This window comes from Cynocephalus volans, chromosome X (assembly GCF_027409185.1).
Source record: "Cynocephalus volans isolate mCynVol1 chromosome X, mCynVol1.pri, whole genome shotgun sequence".
NCBI classification, from domain to species: domain Eukaryota; kingdom Metazoa; phylum Chordata; class Mammalia; order Dermoptera; family Cynocephalidae; genus Cynocephalus; species Cynocephalus volans.
In genome coordinates this window covers 180,172,583-180,196,849 of record NC_084478.1, presented here as the reverse complement: position 1 = coordinate 180,196,849, position 24,267 = coordinate 180,172,583, and the positions used below count along the sequence as shown (strand labels likewise).

At 46.1% G+C, this 24,267-nt stretch overlaps 1 protein-coding gene and 1 pseudogene across 1 annotated transcript; both read right to left on the bottom strand.

Moving 5' to 3' along the window:
* Positions 1-509: 509 nt before the first annotated feature.
* Positions 510-18,094, bottom strand: LOC134368666 (histone-lysine N-methyltransferase PRDM9-like; annotated as a pseudogene).
* A 3,050-nt stretch (positions 18,095-21,144) lies between these two features.
* Positions 21,145-23,864, bottom strand: LOC134368665 (testis-specific Y-encoded protein 9-like; the record flags this gene model as incomplete). The annotated part of the gene is made up of 6 exons (XM_063085082.1): positions 23,625-23,864; positions 22,636-22,791; positions 21,814-21,891; positions 21,573-21,684; positions 21,330-21,478; positions 21,145-21,225 (listed from the first exon to the last, which is right to left on the bottom strand). Coding segments are annotated over exons 1-6 (816 nt in total), but the record flags the coding sequence as incomplete, so codon positions are not given.
* Between the last annotated feature and the right edge of the window lie 403 nt (positions 23,865-24,267).

The window sequence follows — 24,267 nt, the reverse complement described above, 5'->3', positions numbered from 1 at the left end:
CCCCCGAGAGTGTGGCTCTGACAAGGGTGCTCCAATCTACAGGAGTGAGCCAGCTTTCAGCCACAGATTCTAATATAGCAAGAATATCTGGAGAGACAGTTGCCGGTAAAGACCCCCTTTTAAAATTCTCAGTTGGGCGTTCTGGTTGCTTTTCCGTGCGACAGCCTCACCACAAGTCCAGCTGCGGAGAGACTGGGATCCAGGGTGGTCAGATTCCCATGGGGCAGATTTCCACTGGCTGCCGCCAGCCCAGCACTGCGGGAGTTGGTGTTTAGTGGGTGCAGAGTCTCAGTCTGGGAGATGAGAGAGTTCTGGAGAGGGACAGTGGTGATGTTTGCACAGCAGTGTGACCGTGCTCAATACCCCTGACCTGGACACTTAGATGGTCACGATGGTCAGTTCTATGTTACGAATGTTTCACCACAATAAAGATTATTCCTTAGAGAGAGATGCTGACGGGTGCACTGAGAGATGGGCTTAGATGGGCCCCACTTGGGTTGGGCCCAACCTTAAGCCACGCAGCTTGCGAGGCGCCGGGGCTGGGCGCTCGCAGGGGTCAGTGGCATGGCCAGGGAGGTCAGTCCCCAGCCCAGGATGGCGCAGGCAGCAGAAAGGCGTCCTGGCGAGGGATCATCCCGGGGCTGTCCAGTGTCAGGGGACCCTCGGGCTGCAGCAGCGAGTAGGACTAATGGTCCCAGAGGTAGCGCGGCTGGGAGGGCGTCGTGTCCATCCACACTCGGGTGGCCACACGGCAGAGAGCAGGTGTCCTCGAGAGCCCTCCTGACCCACGGGCGGAGCGGCGGACCCCGGGTCGCGGTGCGTGCGGCCCGTCTCTGGACCCTGCGGGCCGGGTCCACACAGCTGTGGGGCGGCGAAGCCTGGAGACCGGCACCCCGGGCCGCAGCCGCACCGCAGCGTGAGCCCCGGGGACGTGCGCCAGGCGCGGTCCGGGCAGGAATGAGGACGGGGAGGGAGCCGAGGAGCGACTGGGACAACCGGGGCGCCGCCCAGGACCAGGCTCTGCCAGAGGCTGCGAGACGGCCGCCGTGAGCCTCCCAGCGCCCGGGCACCGCCGCGCGCCCGGGACCACTCGCCACCGCTTGGCTCCACTCGGTCCCACCCGCAACCGCTCGGCTTCAGTCGGCTCCATCTGGCCCACCCGACACCGCTCGGCTCCACTCGGTCCCATCCGCCACCATTCGGCTCAAATGACAGCCTGAGGATGGGGTGCAGGTGTAGGTCCTGCAGAGTGACAGCTGAGGAGCAGGTGTAGGTGCCGCAGAGTGACAGCTGGGGTGCAGGTGTAGGTGCCGCAGAGTGACAGCTGGGGTGCAGGTGTAGGTGCCGCAGAGTGACAGCTGGGGTGCAGGTGTAGGTCCTGCAGAGTGACAGCTGAGGAGCAGGTGTAGGTGCCGCAGAGTGACAGCTGGGGTGCAGGTATAGGTCCTGCAGAGTGACAGCTGGGGTGCAGGTGTAGGAAGTGGGCAGCTGGCAGACAGGAGGTTTGCCCCTACTTTAGCTGGTTCCCGAGTGTCCCCCTTCTGACTGCATCCTTCACCCTCTCCGCGAGCCAGATGGAGCCTGTCAGCAGGTGGGAAGCCAAGCGTGCAGGGCGTCAGCAGTCCAGGGGATCTGCCATCACCGGACAGGGGCTACCTGAGCAGAGCTTGAGCCAAGAAGCCAGGTGGAGCGGATTGAGTCATGCCCCACCAAAACTCATTGCAGCTTGAATTGTGTCCCCCAAGTTTTATGTCTTAGAAACTTGGCCCCCACTGTGACTGTTAAGAGGGTGGGAAATCCTATTACGGTAATTGAAAGGTGGAGCCTTGAAGAGGTGATTGGATTGTAGGACCGTGCAGTGGTGAATGGATTAATAATGGTGGTCAGGCGTGTGGTTCTGAGGGCTTTAAAAGAAGAGAGAGAGAGTCTGTCTGTCTGTCTGTCTGTCTCTCTCTCTCTCTTGCTTCTCACCATGTGATCTGCTTGTACCCACCAGCTGCCTGCCACTTTCCGCCATGAGTAGAAGCAGCCTGAGGCCCGCGCCTAATGCAGCTGTCTCAGAATCCTGAGCCAAATAAACCTCTGTTCTTTATAAATTACCCAGTCTCAGGTATTTCTGTTATAGCAACACAACAATGGGCTAATACACCAGGGTCTGTGACTAAATTTTGCCACAGATTGGCTGAGCTCTTGGGTAATTTGCCAGGAAATGGAGATTTTTATAATAGTGTGCTTATGTACAAATGTATATATATCACTATGTATCTCTCACTGGATAATTCTCTCATTATATGAATATCTTACTATATAAATATCTCACCTTATATCTGTCACTGTATATCTCTCATTATACACACAATCAAACTCTGCTCTCTTGTTCTTTTCCATCTATCACAATATTATCGATGTCACTGGCTGCTTCTGAGTTCATGTGGGTTGACACACCTGGAGTTTAGGACAAGGTCAGGCAGATGTGCTCAGTGTCAGCTCTCTGCAAGTCATCAGCTGGGGGACACTGGGGTGAATTCTGAGATGTGTGATGGTTCTTGCCCACCTCCGGGCACCATGGGTACGTTGCTGAGGGTCAGACTGGACAATAGGTAGATTGAGGTGACAAGATCCACGCAGGGGAATGTGGGTACTCAGACACCTCAGTCCCGACACCCGGCATGGTCCTGTGACTGCCATCCCTGGCTGCACTTCAGGCGCTCTGGGGATGCTTCTTTTTCATTCTGGCAAGTTGATGTGAAATTCTTATGTGGTCATCATAGGGTTCAGGGCTACCTGTGATCCATGTGGAGGCCCCTTCTCTGAAAGGAAATAGGCAATGTAGACCGGGTTTTGATTCCTTGTTGGAAAGCAAGATACAGGAGTTTTGAGAAATGGTTCCAGCTCCAGAGCTGTGTGGCCCCGAGCCCCACCCCAAGACCCCAGGGGGCGGGTTCTGTTGATGGGAACTGCAGGGACAGGGAGCCCAGTATTGCAGGGCTTAGTGTTAGGATTACGCTTCGAGGTTTAGGGCTGGATATCATGGTTGTGGTTAGGGTTGGCTCTCAGGTAACCTCAAACACTTCCTTACCTTGAAAGGGCCCAGGCAAGCGCTTCCTCTACTCAGTCGCATTTTTCTAGGATCCCAACTTGCTCCAGCACTTGTTTAAAATTCCCCATATTACCTTGTGATGTATCCAATGCAGTCAGTCTCCAGCACGTTGTTTAAATCCTATAACCCTGAACCAGCAAGTGGATGTTTCAGCAACCTTTGCTTTCCTTCCTCAGCATTCTCAGCATATCAGGACAGCCACGACACTTCTGCAGGGATGACTTTTAGCACTTCTCTTAGAGGACTTAAATGCTGTTTCTGCGACTCTGGGTTTCATCACAACTTCATTGCTTGTGATGCACTTGCCAACTCCATGTCCACCTGTTTTTTCTCTGTGAACTCACCACCTCTCTGTCTCTCTCTCAACAGCAGAATCTGATCAGAAATTGGCTCCCACGTTGAATGCTCTATGTCAGTCACAGCCCTCAGGGGCAGAGGTCTTCAAGTCTGGGCCTGCGCGCTGCCCCCCTAGCCCCCTGGAGCTGTGCCTGGACAGGGCCTTGAATCACATGCAGCCCCCAGGCCAGTCAGTGCCCTTGATGCTCGGAGCCCACCTGGCACAGGATCAGCAGCTTTCTCCCCAGTGCCCGCCGGCCTCCCACTGAAGACACAGTCTGTGCAGCGACCTGGTTTTCTTCTCTGTGTGAGGGTTCACTCCCAAGAGGGGACAGGGGCAGGAGGAGGAGCAGAGGGGGGGCACCATCCCCATCTCTCCCCAGCTTCTCTGTGGAACCCTGGCCCTGGACACCAGCCTTTTATACCCCCTCCCGTGCTCCCCAGCTTCAGACAGGTCACAGTGGAGTCCCCAAAATGTTACTCCCATGACTCCATCCATCTACGATGTCCTAGAGCATTCTCCTCCTGAGTCCCCGCCCAGGCAGACTTGTCCCATGACTCCTTCCCATCTCTAGGCCCCACCTCCCTCTCCCCCATTCCAGAGACTTCATTTTACAGGTGGAACATTTGGGGCTGGGGGACAGGACCTACCCAGGAGCATACCCAAATTGTATGTCGGGCAGCCCCAGACCCAGAGCCCAGTGGTCTCCCCCCGCCCACCTCGCGCTGCTTCCACGACCTGGAGGAGGAGGGACCAAGAGCCCACAGCTGGGGAGGGCCCTGTCATTACAGGGTTTGGGCCCACCCCATCACTGAAGCCCTGCTCTGTAAACGTGCCCCAGATCCTGGGGCTGCAATTGCCCCCTCTGCTATGATACCTGATACCCGGCCTGATGACTGGACCCATAGAGAAGAGGTTGGGGCCTTGGGGAACTGGTTTCCTGACTCCTTTTCCTTGTCTCTTGAGTTCCCACTCGTGTCGCTGCCTGGCTTTCGCCTCTGAGGCTACAGAGATGGGGGTAACGGGAGAGGCCAAGGGGGTTCTGGTGGGGGTGGCCCCCTCCCGGCCCATCTCTGTCTCCATCTCCTCCCCTGGTTCTCTCCTTGGGCCCAGGAGGTGATTTAAGTGGGACTTGGTTCCCGTGAGACCCGGCTGAGCGTCTGAGTTCTCTGTGGCCTCCAGGACTCTCTCGCCTTCGGAACTGGGGATGAGGTACACAGCCCGTGCTGAAGGTTTGTGTGGGAACAACGTTTATTGGGACAGGAGGCCAGAAGAACATGGAAGGCAGCCGTGTGTGACATGGAGGGGATCTGTAGCTGTCCATAGCCCCTGAGCCCTTAAGGAACCCCCGCCCCCCACATTTTCTGCCTCTTCTCTGGTCATGAAAGTGGAGAGTGTGTTTGATCGCTTACATCTGTTTCTACACTCCTGGGGAAGGCAAGAGGTCAAAAGACATTCTCTGAAGCCCCCTCAGTGCTGGGGTGTGGAGGTGTGTGGTGGCCACATCACTCTCTGTTGAGATGTGGGTTTTTGTGTGTGTGTGTCTGTCTGTTTTGTGACCGGCTGCATCGCGCTCAGCCAGTGAGCGCACCGGCCATCCCTATATAGGATCCGAACATGCAGCGGGAGCGCTGCTGCGGCCCCAGCGCCACACTCTCCCGAGTGCGCCACAGGGTCGGCCCGAGATGTGGTTTTACTCCTGGGGCTTCTCCCCTGTGTGTGTCCTCTGGTGTCGGATGAGGCCTGACTTGTTACTGAAGCCTCTCCCGCACTCTCCACACTTGACTTTTGCAATTCTTGAGATTCCCACCTCCACAAATAATTTGCCTGTGTCCTCTGGACTCACTTTCTGGCCTGTTCTGGACTCTTCTTCCATCTCACCTTCCCTAGAACTCCCCATTAGTCCTTTGGGTGGACTGGAAAATGTGTTTGAAATTCTCCTCTGCTTTGTCCTTTTATATAAGGGGTTGGACCCTTCTTTGACCTCTTGACCTTCAGCCTTGTCATTCCAGCTGTGTGGATCAGAACGTTGCTGCTCCTGATTCTGACCAACTGGATAGAGATTCCCTGGCGGGAGATGTTCTCTTGCAGATGTCCCTGGGAAGGTCTGAGAGGAGTGATTGTGTTCCACATGTTGCCTGAGGAATTTCTGACTGGAGAAGGCCAGAGGGCTTGAAGAACATGGGTGGATCTCTGGCTTTTGTTCTGCTGAAAGAGGAAGTTTTTGGTCAGGGGAGGTGTAGACAACACTGTCTGGGCCATCTGCTTTGTTGTATGGTAAGGCCTGCTCCCCTAATCATTCCTCATGTGGTAACGCCTGCTGTCTCCCACCGAGTGTTCCTTTACAGTCTTTTTCCATTCCATTTTTGTTCTCTACATCTTCCTCAGAAATCCAGAAAGCCTACGTCAAGGGCCTTGTCTATGTGTCAGCCAAACCAGGGACCTTCAGTAGCATCAGAGGCAGCTTCAGTCTTTATACAGAAGGAACTGCAGTGACTTTCCCCCACACACTACAAGTATCTTCTGGGTCATATCATATCCTCTTCTCCCCCTGATCTCTGGGTACTTTTCCTGATAGAGCATCTGCAGCTATTTTATTCTACTGAGAAATAATAACTCTGGATTACGTAGATGGTGATAGAGTTTGGATGTGTTGTCCCCTCAAACCTCATGTGAAAATCTGATCCCCAATATGGCAGTGTTGGGAGCTATTTGAGTCATGGGGGGCAGATCCCTCATGAATGAATTAATGTTCTCCCTGGAAGGTGGCAGTAGTGAGTGAGTTCTCACTCTATTAGTTTCCACGAGAGCTGGTTGTTTAAAAGACCCTACCACCTACCCCATCTCTCTCTCTTGCTTCCTCTTGCCGCTTGTACCCGCCAGCTGCCTGCCACTTTCCACTTCATCTGGAGATGCACAAATGTAGAAGGCAGTGTAGAGTAGTGGTTAAAGAGCACTGAATTTGAGTTTCCCCAGTCAAAGACATTTAATTGAGGACTCTTGTGTACCTGGTTCTCCATCAGGAAGTGGGATTCAGAGTGGTCCAGGCCCCCTTGAGTAAAGGACTCTGGTTCCTGCTGCCTAAACTAGATTGTGAATTGCTTCTCTCTGTGTCCACAAAACATAAAATGAAAATATGTCCTTCCTTGGGTGTCACGCCAAATATTCCTACTTGAGTTATTTCATTCAGTCTTAGGCCATTTCAAATTTAATAGAAAGTTCTGTTTTAATTATATCCCTAATCAGACTTCTTACCTCCTGACTCCCACCTTTATCCAACCCACCATCCTCTCTTACCTGGAGTCTAAAGTGGCCTCTGATGGGATTACCCACTGCAGTTTATTTTCTGAAAATTAACCAAAACTCCACAATTGTTTCCATCTTAGGAAAATCCCCAGTTTCTGGGCAGGAATCATGGGCACTACATGTCCAGGCTTCTGTGTATCTCTCTGACCTCTGCTCCCTTCTCTGCTTCCTTCACCTGGGTGGTCTCAGCCATTCCTCAAACACCCTCACTCTCTCCTGCCTCAGGGCTGTTGCACGAGCTGCTCCCTCTGTCTGGAGTCCTTTGCCCACAACTCTGCACCTCTCAAATGTTATGTCCTGAGAGGAACCTTCCCTGACCGTCCCCTGTCACACCCTCCCTCCCCTCATGATGATCTCTAGGCTCTTTTCTGGATTAGTTTTTTTGAAAGCACAAATCACTGTCTGATATGCGCATGCCTGTGCGTGTCTGCGTGTTTCCTTAATTCACGTGCCAGCTGCTCAAGAGCACATATTCTGATCATCCTGTTCTGTGTGTATTTCCTGTTCCTGGAACATTGTCTGGCACAGAGTAGGAATTCACGTGACAACTAATTGAAATAATGAATGAATGAAAAACAACATATGCATGTTATTTAGAAATATGGAAGAAATTAAGAAACAATTAAAAGAGCCAGAAGAAACTGCCTTGATGAAAGAGCTGGTAGGTGCTTGAGACTTGTTCTTTGTCTCTAAGCCCGTCAGGACTATATGTTGTTATATATTTTTCATATAAAGAAGTTAAAAAAATAAAATCAGAACAAAAATTTCAAAATATAAATTGTCCCTAAGAGTCAAAGGCAAATGAAATGAATCCTTAATTTCAGAAGCACCTGATTTGAAATTTTTCCAACTTTAGACTGCATTTTACTCTACTTAAGAGTTGTACCCTGAAAATTTCCAAGGAGAATTCTTTCTCTTCTGTCCTATTTAAAGAATAATAGTGGTGCCCACCTCTCCCTGCTGTGAGCTCTTTCTTCCACTTGCTGTCCCGCTTGATACCCAGCTCCTGGCCATATTCATCCCCGTACCAGACCAGCAGTTCACAGCCCGGCCTGATGACCTGGCAAGTTCGATAGAAGGTCTGCCCGTGGTATTGAAAGGCTACCAGGTTCTGCTCCTCATCATCCCGGGCACAGTTCACATACCTGGGGTTGAGGCAGACAAAGGGACAGAAAATAACAGGCAGTGAGTCTCCACTACCTGCCAGGGCCGTGTTGGACTTGTCACCAGATGGTCAAGGCCCCCATGCTGTGGCTGCCCATGCCGTTACCCTCCTCCAGGAACCTGCTGTTCATACCTAAGCCTCTTTCTCCAAGTCCTGCATATGGTGCTCATCCTGCCTGGAATGCTTTTCCCCCTTGCCTACTTAACCATTCTTCAAAGCCCAATTCCAGACTTACTTCCACCTTGATTGGCCATAAAACACTGACTTCTCACTTCTCTAAACTCTGAATCGATTTCTGCTGATAGCAAAGAATTTGGTGTTTGATCAATCATGTACTCCACTTCTGGATTAGCACACATCATTCTTTACTCAGTCCAAGTCTATCTTCTTTTAAGAGACCTTTCTCTAATCTCCCATAGTTTACCTAGGTGCCATTCACCTGCCTCCCTGGGTTCCCATAGAAACTTAGAGGTCCCTTTGTCCTAGCATGATAATACAGAATAATAACATCATGTCCATATTCTTATCTTCTAATAAAATGAGAGCCCCTCATGGAAAGGGGCTGGTCCATGCAGCACAGAGGCCGGTGACCACCCTGCAGCTCACTTCTCAGGCTTCAGGTTTTAATTTCACTGAAGCTTCCAAGATTTCCTGCCCTCACAGATTAAAGGTCCCTTGTTTTAGGTTGTCTTGGCCTTGTGTACTTCTCCTATAATCAAATGTTTCACATCTGCCCGCAATAGTCCTCCACGAGGGCATGGGTTGTGTGATCTGTTCATGTGATGTACTCCATTTTCGAAACTAGAATAAAGCAAGTGCTTAATAAATGCTGATTAGGTAAATTAAAGTGCGAATCCAGCATCCCCAATGAATCTAGGCTCCTCAGCCTTTATCCTGGTGCCCCAATTTTGTCTATCATAGAGATTTAGTTTTTGCATTAAAAAATGGTAATATTTATATTTTATCTCTTTTTTCCTAGATTTTCATAATATGAAAAACATTGTAAGGGGAGCAGAGATTGTAAAAACCATCGAGGGAGGCATGCTGAGGAGGAAAGAAGCCGAGCTTGAGAGAGATGAGTGTCCCTGCTGGAACCCGAAACCTATTGGCCTTACCTCATCCAGTTGGCCCGAGATTTGTCCTTTCCATCCACATACTCATAGCAGTTTCTCCCCTTGGTGATCTGAGTCTCAGAAAAATAAGTTAGTCATTTTGGGGTTTGATGGGCAGGTAATCATCAGAATTATCTTATTCTACTGTCATCCATGCATTTGAGCCTGCATGGGTTCAGCCACCAATGGTGACACATGCTGTGTACTCCTCAGCATCATCTACACATCTGAGTTGATTTGTCCAGTCAGAGCTGAGGCCCCACAGGGAGAATGCACTTTTTTTGTCTCTGTGCCACTTTTCTCCCGCTCACCCTGACCTTTAAATAGGAGTTGCAGGTTCATGCAAAGACCACTAAGTACACAGAGCTAACCATGTTGCCACTATCCATGTTCTAGCATGTAGAAGGTGATGTCCCACCAAAGGCACAGAAGAGATATAGGAAGCCAGAAGACGGGGTTAAGGTAGGCCCTTCTCACCATTCAGGAGTATCTGCTGTTGGCTGCCCCTTCATCTTCTGTGATCTTGCCCTCATAGGGGCCAAAGTGCTGACCCAACAGCAGATCGGATGCCTCATTCCATACTCCAAGCCCAGCCTCGGGGATGCCCGATGGCCCAATTCTCAGCCCAGGGGGCAAAGTGAGGGCTGAGTGGTTGCAATGCCCCTTGTCCACTGCACTGTCCTTTACAAATGTAGGGGGTCTATGAGCCAGTCAGCTGTCGATGAAGATGTTCTGGCATTGCTCACAATCTGAAGGCAAGAGCAGCAGGGATTAGGAAAAGTATAGTGCATGTTCCTGGATATAAAGAGCTTCAGAAAGAGCCCAGCAGTTACATAATTTAGCCTCAATCCTGTATTCCAAGCCACCAGAGTAAAGGAATGATTTGGGGTCAAACAAGAAGATAAAATTATTCTACCGGGATATAGCCTTCTCCATGAGTGGCCCAAAAGGGTCACTTACATAAGTACTCATCATCCTGAGGCTCACAGACCTCTTTGTATGCATGACCCTTTCTCGCAGGCTATACATCTTCATTTCAATCTCCTTTCTCTTGAGTTCTACATTGGAGAAGAGTAGGTGAGTGAAGTTAAGAGTCTGGAGTGTTTGTCCCTATATCGTCAGAAAATGTGAAATCTCCTACCATCAAATTATTGTCTATCCTTCTACATACTCTGGCTCCCCACCCCTTCACTACCTCTTAACTATTATTTCAGAGAGACTAAGACTCTACACCCACACTGACTACAGATGCATAATTCAATTTTAGTTTCTGGATTCCCAGGATCAGATTTACCTTCTCAAACTTTCTACTCACAAAACAGTTAATTCATGCACTTATTTATCCATAAAATATTTGTTGAAGGTGCATTACATATTAGGCATTGAACAAGGGCAGGGATATACAGTAAGAAAATGTGGTCTCTATTATCACAGATGGATTTATTGGACACCTTGAATGTATATTTATTTTAGTGCTTTTAAACAATATATGAGCCATTTGTCTTTATCTTCATTTTACAGATTAGCATTAATGAGCTCAGAGAATTTATAATGTTTTCCCAAGGTCCAAATGATTCTACGTGGATTATAACAAGTGTGTGACTTCAGAGTTAGTGTTTGTTCTTACATGTTATTCAATACAGCATCTAACTTCTGGTCTCAGCTTAGTCTAGCTTAAGCACAGGCCTGTCGAAAGTCTACACCACATATCTAGAACATACTCATCAACCTTTCTAAAGGACCTAGAGGGACTAAAGTCCCCAAATTATTTTCTCTTACCCAATTTTTCTCTAGAACGCTGTCCGGAGGTACTTGCTTCTGCAGGAAGGGAGACTCGTTTCTGGGCCTTCTCTGAGTCCCTTGTGTTCAGTAAATCTGTTGTTCCTGACAATTTCTTCAAACTAGATTCATTATTTAACAGTGACCTGGCCATTCCCTTTAATGTGAGAATCACATATTAAAAGACAACATATATTTCTTTAGTTCCTTAGGGCTTGCAACCTGTTTTCACATGCATGACTTTAGTTAGTGGTTCAACAATCCCTGGACAAACTTGGAGTGACAGAATACCAGAGAGAAAGGGAAAGTCCTGTGTGGGCAGGACAGTCTTAAGGCTCTTTTCCTTCAACTTTCTATATATACATGAGAGCGAGGGAGGGAGAATAATCTGGAAGACTACCTGGAGACTCAACAAGGTCTGTGAAAGAAGGAGGTAGGGGATTATAGGGAAAAAGAGGGGATCTTTTATGAACTAGTAGACATTTGACAGAAGGAGAAATGTAGAAAAGCACAGAGGGTACAAAACACATCTGGAGAATGAACAGTGAGGTTGGGAAGAGAAGAAACAGTTGGCATAAAGGTTATCTAGACAACTAAGAAAGTGATGCTAAGAGTTGCAAACTGCCATATCTTGGAAGGAATATTTAACTTTGAAATTGAACTAACTAGTTCCTGTACCAATTCTGCCTAGGTAAGGGTGTACTATCAGCCAATTCTATTCAGTTTCCCAATCTGTAAATTGGCATACATGCTAATTCTTAATGGTACTTTGAACATGAAATGTAATAACGTTCACCAAAGTGTTTTGTGTCATCCAATACAGTACAAATATGAGATTAATAATTTCTCTTATAGTCCTGACATCAATTTTCCTCCTCAACCATCTCTACAGTCAAAATCTAATTCAAAGATATTATCTTCAGCATTCTCTGACCCTGTTACCTCTATTTTTTATTTGAAAAATTTGGAATTATTCAGAAAACACTGAGGGGGTCATCAGGGGCTCTGAGTTGGGCCTGGGAATCCTGAGAATAATCAGGTATGGACCACGCTCTCAAAGAGCTCGTAATGCAGAGGTGGCAGGCTATACAAATGATTACAAACAGCATGAGATTTGCCTAGTTCGGGCCCAGAGGAAGGAGCAGTTAACTTCTCCCTACAGGGATGAGCATTTAAAATCAGTACCAGGATACATTTCTACTGAATAGTGTAATATACATGAAGTGCTAAGTCATTCTCCTATCTGATGTTTCTCAATCAAATCTCAAACTTCTCAGGGCTAGGAGCAGTCTTCTCATATCCGAATGGGTCCCTTATGAGAGAGTAGGAACTATCTCCGTCTTCATCTGGGACCAGGCACAATGTAAATTGACTGTATATTGCAAGCTCCCCTCAGACTGTCTTAGCGTATCTCTCACTTAGCACAGCAGAGAAGAATCAGGTTGAAATAATCAGTCAGATGAATAATGTAAAGGTGTATGAGTAAGGCAGCATGAACTTTACAAAAGAAGAAAGTTTTAATCAGCTCTTAAGTACTTAGGGAAGGAAGGAGTATTAGATTAGACTGAACCACTACTGACTGTGATGTCAGGCATAATCTAACATTTCTGAACTTCAGTTTTCTCATCCACAAAATGGTTATGCTTACAGTACCAACTTCATAGGGTTGTTGTAAGGTTTGAGTGAGTTTATTCACTTACAATGCTTAAAATAAAGTCTGAAATATTGCAAAAATAAAACAAGCAGTAGTGATTATCACTGCTCTTCTTATTAACTCTTAAAATGATGATGTCCGACCTTGTGCTAAAGAGATCAGAAAAGGAAGGAAGCAGTCCTACGATACTCTGCATTCTCCTTCTCTTACCTGTGTTTGGATCTTACATGAGGAAGACTGTCGTGTCAATAGGATTTTTCAGGTACTCACCTTCTTGTGTTTACTTTGTTCCACTCTGAAGACCATCCAAGGAGGTTTGACTAAAAGGTGATGAGAAATCAGTGTTTTGATTGGTAAATATTTCCAAGCTCAGAAGATTCTCCCTAGGGACAGAGAATTCTGAACTAGAGAGTGACAATTCCAAGTATTATCCAAGGGTGATTTGAAAATGGTTTCTGAAGTACCATGAAGACCTTTGCTTCTATTGGAGGCACTGCTAATTTTCTAAAAATGTTTTTTAAAAATAGAGCTCTGTACCATTTTCCATAGAGGCTGCACCATTTTGCAGTCCCACCAACAATGTATGAGAGTTCCTTTTTCTCCGCAGCCTTGCCAGCATTTATCGTTCATAGTCTTTTGGATTTTAGCCATCCTAACTGGGGTTAGATGGTATCTCAATGTGGTTTTGATTTGCATTTCCCGGATGCTGAGTGATGTTGAGCATTTTTTCATATGTCTGTTGGCCATTTGTATATCTTCCTTACAGAAATGCCTACTTAGCTCTTTTGCCCATTTTTTAATTGGGTTGCTTGTTTTCTTCTTGTAAAGTTGTTTGGTATGGAGGTTCCTTAAACAATTGCAAATAGATCTACCATACGACCCAGCCATCCCACTGTTGGGAATATACCCAGAGTAATGGAAATCATCAAGTCGAAGGTATACCTGTTCCCCAATGTTCATCGCAGCACTCTTTACAATAGCCAAGAGTTGGAACCAGCCCAAATGCCCATCATCAGATGAGTGGATACGGAAAATGTGGTACATCTACACAATGGAATACTACTGAGCTATAAAAACGAATGATATACTGCCATTTGCAACAACATGGATGGACCTTGAGAGAATTATATTAAGTGAAACAAGTCAGGCACAGAAAGAGAAATACCACATGTTCTCACTTATTGGAGGGAGCTAAAAATTCATATATAATTTCACACACACACACACACACACACACACACACACACACACAAACCGGGGGGGGGGAAGAAGATATAACAACCACAATTATTTGAAGTTGATACGACAAGCAAACAGAAAGGACATTGTTGGGGGGGAAGGGGGGAGGGAGAAGGGAGGGAGGTTTTCGTGATGGGGAGCAATAATCAGCTACACTGTATATCGACAAAATAAAATTTAAAAAAAAAAGAAAGAAAAAAAAAGAAAAAAAAAAGTGTAAAAAAAAAAAAATAGAGCTCTGGATCTTGGTGTTAACACCACACTCTAACCAACTGAAGTAACTGGTCACCCACCCAAAAACAAGCAAAACAAAACAAAACCTCATCTCTGCTTCATCTTGTGTTGACAAGGTTTCTATTACATTTATTTTTTTAGAAAAATATATTGGCTTGACTTTCATGAAAAAACGCTGAACAAAACCACACAATGGAGGAAAGGACAGTCTCTTCAAGAGATGGTATTGGGAAAACTCGATCGCCATATGCAAAAAAATGAAGATTGACCCTATGTTACACTACATACAAAAATTACATCAAAATAGATTAAAGGCCTTCATGTAACACCCAAAAGTATAAAACTTCAAGAAGGAGACATGGGGAAAGCTTCAAGAAATTGAATTTGGCCACAATTTCTTGGAAATGACACCAAAGCATAAGTGACAAAAGCAAAAATAGACAAAGAGAACTATGTAAAACTTAAAAACTTCTGAGCACCAAAGGAAACAATCAAGGAGTGAAAAGGCAACCTACAGAATGGAAGAAAATATTTATCTGATGAGGGGTTAATACCTAGAATATATAAAGAATTCCTACAGCTCAACAAGAAAAAAACTCAGTTAAAAGAGTGGGTGCTATAACTGGGTTTTTTTCCTCCAAAATTCATATTTTGAAACCCTACTTCCTGGTGTGATAATATTTGGAGCTGGAGCTTTCGGGAAGTAACTAGGGCTAGATGAGTTCATGAGGGTGGGGTCCTCATGATGGGATTAGTGCTTTTTATAAGAAGAGGAAGAGAGAGATTCCCCCCAAGAGGTGGAAGTAATCTAAATATCTACTAGAAAATGAATGGATAAGGAAAATGTGGTATAGAAATACAATGGAATATTATTTAGCCATTAAAAATAAAGAAATCCTGCGATATGCTGCCACATGGATAAATCCTGAAGACATTTTACTAAGTTAAAGAAGCCAGTCACAATAAGCCAAATATGGCATGGTTCATTATATGAGGTGTCTAAAGTATTCAAATTCATAGAAACAAAGTAGAATTGTTGCCAAGACCTGGGGCAGGAGGAAATGGGGTGTTGTTGTTCAATGGGTATAGTTTTATAGTCATGCAAGATGGAAAAGTTCTAGCAGTTTCTTGCACATTAGTGTGTATATAGCTAATAATATCAAACACTCAAAAACTATTAGGAGGGTGAGTTTATGTTATGTGATTTCTTACCACAATAAGAAACAATAAATTGACTAAGGTGGGGATTTAACTGAATCCAGATAATGATGTGTGACAAACCGTGGGGTTCGTCATTTCTTCTTCTAAGACACTTGATCCAATGACTGCACTATTATGAGATTAGGGTTAGAAAGCTCTTTGGTGGATTTACAGTTCAATTAAGGTTTAGTTAAATTGCCCACTAATTAATTAACAATGTTTAGCAAAACCAGTCTTTTTTTTATGACTTTAAAGAATGGTAAACTTTAAACATATAGAAAAGTACAGAGAATAATGCTGGAAAACATAAATCCACCACCATGCAGTCCCATTTCAACATTCTGCCACAGCTGCTTGAGATGTTTTTATTTCTACTTTTTATTTCAAAATTCAAAAGTAAAAATAAAAATAAAACAAACAAAAAAGCTAACTATGACATAGTGAAGCCACCTGCCAGCCCTTCCTCCTTCTCTTGTGATGATAATTTCTGAGTTTGGTATTTCTTACTCACATTCAGGTTTTTATACTTTTAGCACTTATTACTGTATCTGTAAATAAAATATGTAGTTATTTTACACGTTTAAAACCTTTATATGAACAGCCTCTTACTGTATATACTGTTTCGCATCTTGCTTGTTTGTTGAACATTTGTTTTTGAGAGAACATGGTCTCCTTTGTTAACTCCTAAGATAAAGCCGAGACATCAACCCAGGCTGGTTTCAGGAGGTCACTTCTAATTCCTCCTGGCCCATCATCTTTCTGCCTAGGTATCCATTCTTCATTGGAATCCTCAGTGTCATCCACATGGAGTTTGGCCTGCCTCCAGTGACACATGAAAGCTGTTTGAGGGGCTCTGAGACCTAGAAAGAAGCCAAATCTTTGTCCTAAAAGGGAAGAGGTGGGAGGAGGAACAAAGGGTGGTGGCAATGGAAAGCACCACAAAGCCAGTGTGGCTCAGCATGGGCTGGGAGAGTCTTGAACAAGGTCAAGATGTGAGTTCTGCATGACTAGTGCCGACACTCAGCCATGCACTGACAAACAAAAAGAAGAAAATATCCCCTCCAGATTTGTCTCCATACAGAAGGAAACTGTGGGCAGATGCAGCCACCAAGAGAGAGCCAAAATAATACAGGGACAGAAGACCTGTTTTGTATTTCCCAGGCTGGTCTGCAGCCAGCACTTGCAGTAACCTATATTAATCAGTTCATTATAGTTCTTTTTCACATTCCTATAGCAAATTTTCTTCAATTCTCCCATCTCTGCCCATTCTTCCTTGGAGAACTATATAGAAATGCCTTTGAAAGCATCTTTAGCCTAGAGAAAATAACATAGTTCATCAGTGATTTACTGTATACATCACAACACCGAAATGTCTCCCAAATTACTGCTTAATGGAACAGAGACATCAGTGATTGCACACGACAAATATGGTCTACTCAAAACAGTTTTGAAAAGTAAGTTTAAAAAATCGACTATAATGATCAGAAATAAACCATGGTAAGGGAGAATAACATGTTCTCCAAAATTACTACATTACAATAATCATAAATTCCAGTTTTCAAAAACAAAACAAAACAAAAACCTAACAAACGGGAAAACTTTTCAAAGCATGCAAAGAAACATGAAAGCACTTCCCATTCACAGGAAAATAGTAATGATGATGATGATGATGATAATTTTAAAAATGGTGGGTGGGGAATCCCAGCCAATGAACTTATAAGACAGTCTTTAAATCACCCAAAACAAATGTCATACATATGTCCATGAGGTAAAGGGAATGATGCACAAAGAAATAAAAGAAACCAAGGGAACAATGTCTAACCAAATAGAGATTCTCAATAAAGAGATAGAAATCAACAGCTCGAAAACCATAACATGTGAATTGACAGCTTCACTAGAGGTTTCAAATGAAGGTTTGAGCATGCAGAAGAAAATTCAGAAAACTTAGTTAGTTCACTTGAAATGATCCTGTATGACGAGCAGAAAGAGAGAAGAAAGAAAAAATTAAACACAGCCTAGGAGACTGTGTGATCCCCATAAAGCAAGCCAATTGTATTAATCCACTTCTGTTGCCGATAACAGAAAACCTGAAACTGAGTGATTTATAAAGAAACAAAACATGTTTCTTACAGTTCTGGAGGCTGGGAAGTCCAAGGTCCAGGAAACACATCCGGTGAGGGCCTTCTTCTTGGTGTCGACTCCCCAGCAATGCAGGGAGAGAATGGGTGAGCAAGAGAGCTAACCTGCTCACTTGCTTTCCTTCTAAAGCTGTCAGAACCACACCCATGATAACTCATTACTTCATGGACAAGGGCATAGTACTCACAATCCAATCCCTCCTCAAAGGCCCTATCTTGCAAATATTATAATAGTACTTCCCACCCTCTTAGCACTGTTACAATGGAGGTCAAGCCCCAGTGAGTTTTGAGGGACAGTCGATCCCCAGAATGACAGTCCCAGAAGAGAGGCTATAGAGAAAAGGGCAGAAAAAAAACATTTCGAAGACTAATTGCCCAAACTCCCAAAATTCTTGAGAAGTCATGATAGGTCAGATAGAATGTTCTTTGGCTTAGAAGCCTTTAGACCAAATTATCTCTTCCTGAAGCCCTCACATTTCTTCAACACCCAGACCCTGCAGGCAAAATAGGCTCACACTGTTACTTGCCTTTTCTGAATGCCCTGTTTAGTGTATGTCCCCCTCTCACTTCTCTGCAGGAGGTCAACGAGAATAGAGATTTTTTGACACCTTCTCATGCAATGACAAACCCATACATAAATAGCTTAGAACAAACAAATCATGAAGAAATTGTGCATAGATTAAGTTTATTAAAGGAATAATCCAGTTAAAAACTGGAGGGGCTGTGACCATCAACTCCATTCACCACTGCACTGTGTTTACAGAACACTTACAAGCAAACCTTACAAGTAAACCTAAGATTGCCCCCACCTTGAAAACGACCTGACACATCCCTTCAAAGCATTCATTCTCTTCTGGGGGCAAGGGGTAAAGGGGGCAGAACTAGGGGGCAGAGTTGTTACTGACTTTTCCGAAAGCCTCTCTTATGTGATCCAAGTGGGATTTATGTTCCTTGTTAACTTCAGTGAGTGCACAAGCTATCCCTGTTTCTAAATATGTAACAAGGTTAGTTATGCATATAGTAAAGCATTTCTGTGTCTCACAAAAATAACTCACAGAAAATCTCAGTTAAAGGAGATAGAAAGATTTGATGCAGAAATGGAGAAAACAGCCAAATTCACTTGGAGACAGACTCAGACCCAAACTATATATGAATGAATGAACAAACGGTAACAGAGTGGCAGATAGCAAAGCAAGGAGATGAAAATATTGAAACCATTGTAGAGATGTTCAGTGTACATCAGCAAGGATAAATGATATCAGGTGATAAAAGTATAGGCAGAGTCAGAGGAAGAGACACACACTCACACACAGAATGAGAAAGAAACCTGGGGAAATGTAGACACACAATTTGAATTTTAAACAGAGAATACCAAGACACTGACATCAGGAAAAACAAATGTGGTTCAGAGAAATCAAGTCAGAATGCTCACAAATTAATCATGTGATTATGAGGCCCACATGCACTGATACTCAATGGAAGGAAGCATTAGGGAAAATGTACAATTTCACACTTCTTTTGGTAACCCCCAAAACAGCGGGACCATGGGAAAGCAGTAATATGACTGAATTACGCGGATGAGTCAAGGACGAAACTCAGGAAGCTGCATTCTCTTGGGTGGACATGACCAAGCCACTAGGCAGTAGCAGTTTAGTCAACAGTAGACAGCTACGGTTTTGCTAGACCCTCCATGCAAGTTCTCCTCACATTTCACTCCAAGAGCAGCTACAGTTAAAACTGGCAACCAAGGGCTAGCAGGAGATAAGTATTTGGAGAACGCTTTCCTAACCTTTTCTCCATTCATTAAACGCTAAGTAAGACCCCTAAACTTGCAGCTAAATACTAAGAAAAGGGCACACAGAAATCTGCTGAACTGCTCTCATGCAGGGCTTCTGGAACTGCTTTCTTTTACAAGCACAATGGAAGATAGGTAGCAGCACATGGCACCGGAAAAGGTTCCTGCTGTTTGGATCAAGATGGATCAAGCTGTTAGAAAGCCTGTCCCGTTCTTTCCTTTTATGTTAACCTTATGCACAACATGCTGAAAACACCACAGAAAATGAAAGGTTTCTGGGTTCCTAATACGGTGTGGGGTATCATTTACTGAGACAACATTCTCACTGGAGTATACCAAGATAGGAATGTACTCATAATGGCTTTACCTATGTACATTTTGGGATCTTCACCTAATACACAGGGTCTTGCGTAAAAGCTTAGACCATCTGAAAATAGGAATATTAAGAATAAAGTCTACATCTAGGATCATCTAGGGACAGACAGCACATGGGTGAAAGTCTGGCAGTTGTATATTCAACCACTCCACCTCCCTGCTCTGTTTATATTTTTTGCCCAAACTCAGTCACCTGGAAAAACAACGGCACTCACATACAACTATGAGGAGACCTGCTCTTTCCCAAAAGTTTATCTTTTCACTTAGTCACCTTTGCAAGAAACAAAGCCACACCTTCACTGCCTTCCCTCATCCCTTTGTGTCCTTTCCCACAGTCCCTTCATATACCTTATATTCCCATTTCTTAAAATGTTGCTGGGAAGCCTGGCCCTGACAGGTTGATTGTCCCAGCAAAGCACTGTGCATTCATCTACCTAAGGATGACGTTTGGTTCAGAAGAGAAACGAACTTTAATAGTTCCACCTTGAACGTGTCTGACAATATGCACAAAAGAGGATATTTGGAGGAACCCTGTGCAAGAAAATTTCACCCTGATTATTTTACTTCTGTAATCACTAGGTCCTTTCTTTGAACTACCCTCCCATTCCTGGGAAAAACAAGAAGTGTCAAACTAAACTGTTTCTCTTTCCTTTCTTCTTTCTCCACAACCCCTGCTCTGTGGGGAAGGAAAAAAACAAGTCCTCAGACGGAATCCCAAACCTTGGTGTATCTGCTCTCTACAACTTTATAAGCCCAGATCCTCCACAGACTGACAGTTCCTGGACAAAGAATTAAAAAGCCCACATGGATTTGACCTATGTATAATCTCACCCCAATCCAGTACACAAGCACATACACAGAGACACGTACGCTTGATGGTGTTTATTTCTCCTTCACACCAATCCGATTTTATCCAAGTGTCTTGCTGTCTGCATTTTTCATCACCGGATCTGCTTTTCTTTCAATCCTGAGCATGAGAACACTGTATCTGAAGTCACATTTTAGAAGTTCTGCTTTTTTAGGTAAAGTTTGATGCTCCGAGATATTCAACTCAAAAACTTGGAATACTCTAAAACACACAAACACACATAAAAACTCATTTTCTCTGAAAAATGTTAAAAATTGCTTTAATTATGCAAGGTCCTGCCCAGGAAAAACTAGCCCTTCCCCGTTTGTGACCTCTTCAATTTCCCCTTACCATGTGTTAGCAATTGCTCTCCGTAACATCTGCCCCACTGCCAGTGTTCTCTGTGTGAGTAGAATAAGCTAAGGAGATAAACAAGAAAATTAAAAGACACCTGATTACCAAAATGGAAAATTGATGAGAGAAAGGAATGAGAGACTGTACAAATATTCATAGCCTTTTGTGGAAAGGGTGAAAGGAGGAACATTTGATGAGCCAAAATTTAAGGGGCTGGAGAAATGACTGAGGGTGGGGTTGGCTGTCATGGAATTAAGTTCAGAGAAGTAAAGGATTGAACTTTGCTTCTGTCCAAACGACTCCGGACACTGACTACAGTGCAGTGGGCTTAAGCTTCCCCAGCTCTAACTTGTTTTGCAGTGCAGTTTCTCCAATGTTCCTGTTTCATCTTGATGCCCTGGGTGACCTGGTTTGTGTCACTCCCTGTCTTTCAATTTCTACACTTGTGAAATGAGTGTCCAGGTACCCAAAAACATGCATTTCAGCCCCTACTTCCCGAGCTGCTCACCTGCCCTCTCGGTTCCCTGTCCAGGCACCTGCATCCTCATGTGGTACCGCAGGGGATTGAGCCATAGGTCTTCACAGATGATCTGTTAGGGGAACCGGGACAGGACCGCTCAGGGTTCAGACACCATTCCCAAGAAGGCTGGGAACCCTCCCTGGTCATTTCTGAATTTTCGCAGTGAGGCCCTACCTCAGCGATCCTGTTAGATCCTGCAAAGTTGTGGTCAGAAAACCAGTTGAAGAAGAAGTTAACACTGCTGTTGTGGTGCCTGCGGCTATAAGCCTCATGTTCATAATCCTGATACCACTGAACTGGAGTGGAATGAGATGCCCTATATCCTGCAGGGAAGAAAAGTATACAGGAAGGGGTTGGAGCATGCTGACGATGATAAACCCAACACCTTCACTACCCATCCTGGGATCCACCTCCTACCGGTGACATTAATGAGATATTCCTTAATAATCACTTTATTCCGGAAGTACGGGTTGTCCCGAAAGAACATCATGATCTTGCAGCAGTGAATGGGATGCCTGATTTCCTCCACCTGTCATGACAAAGTGGAGAAGGCTAAAATTTCTTTTCAGGTCACCTACCCTTTTCTGTTTGCCTGAAAGAATTGCTTCTCTTATCCTTCCCCGCTCAACCTTCCAGCCTCAGTCTCACTAGTTCTGACCTCCAAGTCGATCACGTAGCTAAGCAAGTCTTCATCTTCATCGCTGATCATGGCCAACATCTCGGGGTGGTTCACAATCTGCCTCAGGTCAAGGAGCCATTCCATGCTACGGAAGTAGGCGCTAGAAGCAACTGAGCATGTATAAACAGCTAGGAGAGTGTGTTGCGCAGGGGTCTCCCACACCTCACACATTGTGTCTCCCACACCTTATGCACTGTGCCCTCCCTGCCTGTCATGAGACACACTCAAGGCAATGGGTGCCTTGCGTGGCCTTAAATGGGAGACTGTCCACGTTGACACAGGGAGGGGCTCCTTTCTGAGGGATGCTGAGCTCTATGTGTCCCCGATGTACTAGGGGCAAAAGTGAATCTGCTTGTATCTAAGTATGCACTTTATCAGCTCTGACTGACTAGGGTGGGAATTCATACACTTTCCTACAGCATTATTGTCAGGAAAGCCTGTCCTTCAAACACCTTTTCTACATGAGAACTCCTTTGTGCTATTCACGACACTGATCCAGAATGACTTCTAATTCTCCGCCCCAGTTAGTGTCTCTGTGCCATAAGTATTTGTATTTGCACGAGTGTGGCTGCAGCTCCGACTTCCCTCAGTCTGTACCTTCCCCCACACCCCACAAGCAGATGTTTTCCAGTACAGGGACGGAACACTGGTCCTTGGTGCTATCAGTACCATTCTCTAAACAACTGAGCAACCGGCCAGAACAGCCTGTATATTCTCATGCTGAGCTGTCCCATGGATCGATTGCTATTACCCTTGCCCATGCTCCTACTGGTCAGTACAAAGCGAGATTCGAAAGGATACGGCTTTGGCCCAGAAGCCAGGGATGCCCTGGATGATGGACCTTCGGTGACCGAGAAGAGTCCTACGTCTCTGGACCAGGTTCTGCCTCAAACAAGCAAAGGCCATCCTGGCTTGGTTGTTCACGGGCTCCATCTCTAACTGAAGGGCCTCCAGCGACTACAGAGGGTATAAGGACAACATGGGGCTCCACAGAGTCTGTGTCCGGGTCTTCTATTCAAGCTTCTCCTCAGGCTCTACAAGTTGCATCAGAGTTTCCTCCCCCACGTCTTCTTCCTGAACTTTTTCCTCAAATTCCTCCTCCTCCTCTTCCCTGTCAGGCTCCTACACCACCCTCTCACCGTCCATCACGTGCTGCGCCCACTCCCCCTTCCACTGCTCCTGCTCCTCCTTCTCCTCGTCCTGCTCCACTGCCTCCACCTCCTGAATAACACCCACCAACACAAGCACCACATCATCCTGCTCCTCGACTTCTCTCTCCTCTTCTCCCTCTTCGGATCACCCCTTCTCTTCCTGCTCCTCCTGCCACTCAACGACCTCTGCCACCGCCATTCCATCCACAAGGACAGCACCACGTCTTCCAGCTCTTTATCCTACTGGTCCTCGACTTTTCCTTCCTCACACGCCTCTTCCGGTTTCTCCTGTTCCCTCCTCCACAGCGACCTCCACCACCTCCACTGCCTCAAACAAATCTAGCGCCACCTCCTGCCCGGTCGCCGCCGCCTCCCTCTCTGCCAAGGCCTCGCTTTCCTGCACAGCTTCAACCCCGCTCCCGGAGGCCTCCTCGGACGTCCCACCCAACTCTGCCTGGGTCGCACACCCCACGCCATTACTGGCCTCTGGCGGCTGCTCCCCAAGAGGCCTACCGGCCCCTCCCTCCCGAGGGCCCTTTCCCACACCTACCTTCATCCAGGGTTCGGCGGAAGACCCTTCCTCCCGGGAGCCCGCCTCACTCGCCATGCTGCCCTGGTCCTCAGCAGGCTCAGCTGCGCCGGGTACGCAAGGCCGAAAGCCTTGAGCTGCACACCGCAGGCAGCAGCTAGAGAAGCCGAGCCGCAGGCAGCTTCCGGCTCTGGGAACTTCCGGGAGCCTCGCGGTCTGGCTCGGCATCGGGTGCATGCGCATGTCTTGGCGCGCTCTGCCGTCGTCATGGGGCCAAGGCGCCCAGCCACGCCCACACCGCTACTGTTGCTCCACGACCAATGGATGAAGAGGTAGTGGCTGTCACCCATGACGGCCCCGCCTCCCGGGCGCAGACATCTGAGGCACAACTGCCCTGCCTGCGAGCCCAGGCCCGTGTCTCCAGGAAGCCCTCCAACTTGCCAGGTGCAGTGCGCACACACATCCGGTTTGCCCTTTGCAAAGTCCAATGAGTGTTCCACTCCAAGGTCCATGCCTGCGTCTTGTGTGGCACCGAATTCAGACAACATAAAGTACTTAAGGACACGAAGCGGGCGCAGTGGACAGTACTGGGTATTTCAGTTCCAGCCCACAGACAGAGTGAGGTTCTCTGAGGGCCGGGCCCATGTGTTGCTCTATATGATGCTGCGCTGGATTTCACCGGGTCTAGAGGCAAAGAGCACTACTGCATCGTCTCCCTCAGGATTAGGAAAATTAGGGGTCTCAGAAATAGTG